This window comes from Parus major, chromosome 1A (assembly GCF_001522545.3).
Source record: "Parus major isolate Abel chromosome 1A, Parus_major1.1, whole genome shotgun sequence".
In the NCBI taxonomy this organism is placed as follows: domain Eukaryota; kingdom Metazoa; phylum Chordata; class Aves; order Passeriformes; family Paridae; genus Parus; species Parus major.
The window spans coordinates 573,153-576,279 of NC_031773.1; the positions used below are offsets into that span (position 1 = coordinate 573,153).

At 55.4% G+C, this 3,127-nt stretch overlaps 1 protein-coding gene across 1 annotated transcript in view; it reads right to left on the bottom strand.

Moving 5' to 3' along the window:
* Window positions 1-20: 20 nt before the first annotated feature.
* The window catches only part of TUBAL3 (tubulin alpha like 3), a 5,118-nt gene continuing 2,011 nt past the window's right edge, over window positions 21-3,127 (bottom strand). Inside the window, exon 2 of the mRNA XM_033514722.1 lies at window positions 21-1,236. Coding sequence (XP_033370613.1) covers window positions 952-1,236 — 285 coding nt within the window. The 3' untranslated portion in view covers window positions 21-951. The remainder of the gene's footprint in view (window positions 1,237-3,127) is intronic.

Consider the following 3,127-nt stretch of genomic DNA (forward strand, 5'->3'; position numbering starts at 1 on the left):
TCCCTCTGGAAAAGGGAAACAGGGAATTTTACACATCCTGGGGATTGGGATTCCACCTGGAAATGCACTCACTCCCTCTGGAAAAGGAAAACAGAGAACTTGACACATTCCGTCATCTCCTGGCTCGCTCATCAAGTTCTCCACTTTACACCTCAATGAGGTGTCTGAAAATGAAGCAGAACCCAAACAAGAGTCTGCAATCCTTTAATTAGAGCTAATGAGTCACATCCCAGATGGAAAGATAGGAAGAGAAGCCCGGAAGGCAGGAGCAGGTGGTTGGATTTGGAGTCACCTCCAAAAAAAAAAAAATAATTGTTATTTTCTAGGAAGACACCTCAAATTGAAACACCCAGAGATCCCTGAGGGAACTGGAAGGGAAAGCAGGAATCTTTGGGAATCCATCAGGTTGGAAAAGATCTCCAAGGTCAAGGTGGACAACCAGGACAGGCAGGTCCCACAAACACCTGGAGATCCCTGAGGGAGCTGGTTAGGGAATTGTGAATCTTTGGGAGTCCATCAGGTTGGAAAAGATCTCCAAGGTCAAGGTGGCCCACCAGGACAGGCAGGTCCCACAAACACCTGGAGATCCCTGAGGGAAAGCAGGAATCTTTGGGAATCCATCAGGTTGGAAAAGATCTCCAAGGTCAAGGTGGCCCACCAGGAACGCCACGGGATGTGTGGCACCCCTCTTGTGGGCAGCATCCGAACCAGATGTGCCACATCTGCCCATGGAGGGCGGAATTCAGGCCGGGACCACCACGGCCGGCAAACCCGGCTCGTTTTCCACCCACTGGAGGTGCCAAAAGGAGGGAACAACTCAACAACAACCCCGCATTTGGCCACTCCAGGTCCCTTTGGAAGCGTGAATTCTGCCTGCTTCCGATGGCTGGGGACGTTTAACCACAGCAGAGGAGCGGGAGCAACGGGATCCCACAGAAAACGGGTCGGGAATTAGGGATAAAGACGGATCAGGGGCAAAATCTGGGTTTTACCAATGACAGTGGGCTCCAGGTCTATGAACACCGCCCGGGGCACGTGTTTGCCAGATGCTGTCTCACAGAAGAAGGTCTCGAAGGAGGAATCCACCTGCTCGGAGTTGGGATCCATGGATTTCACCTGCTTGGAGCCGGGAATGGTCCCGTCGGCCTGGATGCCGTGCTCCAGGCAGTAGAGCTCCCAGCAGGCATTGCCCATCTGCACTCCGGCCTGCCCGATGTGGATGGAAATGCACTCCCTCTGGAAAAGGGAAAACAGGGAATTTTACACATCCTGGGGACTGGGATTCCAGCTGGGAATGCATTCCCTCTGGAAAAGAGAAAACAGGGAATTTTACACATCTTGGGGATTGGGATTCCAGCTGGGAATCACTCCCTCTGGAAAAGGGAAACAGGGAATTTTACACATCCTGGGGATTGGGATTCCAGCTGGAAATGCACTCACTCCCTCTGGAAAAGAGAAAACAGGGAATTTTACACATCCTGGGGATTGGGATTCCACCTGGAAATGCACTCACTCCCTCTGGAAAAGGGAAACAGGGAATTTTACACATCCAGGGGACTGGGATTCCAGCGGGGAATCACTCCCTCTGGAAAAGGGAAATGGGATTTCACATCCTGGGGATTCCAGCTGGAAATGCACTCACTCCCTCTGGAAAAGAGAAAACAGGGAATTTTACACATCCTGGGGATTGGGATTCCACCTGGAAATGCACTCACTCCCTCTGGAAAAGGGAAACAGGGAACTTGACACATCCTGGGGATTGGGATCAGGAGTTCCAGTCCCCATGGCTCTCCCTGGAGCCATCCTGGGGATGATGAGGGAAACAGGCGGCATCCGCCCATTGTGGGAGCCGGAGCTGGGATCAACCCAGGATTAACCCGGGATCAACCTGGGATCAACCCGGGATCTGCTGTGCTGGACACAGCATTCCTGGGAAAGGCTCTCCCAGGGCAGGGAAGGAGGAAGGAAGGAGCTGCTGGCTCCACGCTGGGGCAGCTCCCATCCCAACGGGTCATCCCAGCGGCTCCAGGCTCTTGATCCCGGAAAAAAAAGCTCAGGGAGAAGCCAAGCTTGGAAAACCTGAGCCAAGCTGGAGCCCAGCAGGAAAGAGGCCGGAGAAAACAGGGATCGCCCTGTGGCAGAGCAAGGCCAGGCTGAGTCCCGGGAGCGGCTCCAAGCCCGGATTTATCCAGGTCATCTCCAGCAGCCTGGGATTCCAGGGAAGCTCCGCAGGGACTGGCGTCTCCTGGAGGTTCCTGGGGCATTTTTGCCGGTGGCGCTTCCCTGGGGAATTGGCACCTGCTGCTTCCACCACGCCAAGATCAAAGCCAGGGCAGAGCCTCCTGGCCCAGATCCCGAGCCCAGAATCCCAATTACTGCCGTACCTGGCACAGGGCAGAGCTGCTTCCCAAGGGATCCCTGGGAAAGGGAGCTGATCCCACCTGGAAAGGACAATGCAGCTGATCCCATTATTTGGGACATCCATGAGAAGTTGGGCTCAGGTCCCACCTCACCAAGCTGGGTCTCCACAGATAAGCCTGGCTTAGAGAGGGGTGGTGGGAACAGCGGATCCCAAATCTCCAGGGAAGCCCAGGAGCACCCAAAGTGCCCAGGAGTCTCCAGAAGATTCCAGCTGGACATCCCGAGGTGCTCGTGGCAGGGAAATGATCCCATGAAACTTCCCCATCTCCTTCCCCAAGCACGGATGGGCCAATTTTCCCGTCCCTCAAGCAGCTCCAGAGGCCACCAGGACAGGATCGTTCCTGGGGACACCGGGACACCGACCCAGCGCTGCCGAAACAGCCCCAAATCCCTGGCGGGGCCGAGCCCCAGTTCTGCGGGGTGGGGAGGCTGCTGGGATCAGGGATTGTCGGGATCAGGAGCTGCTGGGATCAGGGATTGTCGGGATCAGGGGATTGGTGGGATAAGAAGTTGCTGGGATCAGGGATTGTTGGGATCAGGAGCCACTGGGAACAGGGATTGTCGGGATCGGGAGTCACTGGGAACAGGGATTGTCGGGATTGGGAAATGCTGGGATCAGGGATTGTCGGGATCGGGAGATGCTGGGATCAGGGATTGTCGGGATCAGGGGATTGGTGGGATAAGAAGTTGCTGGGATCAGGGATTG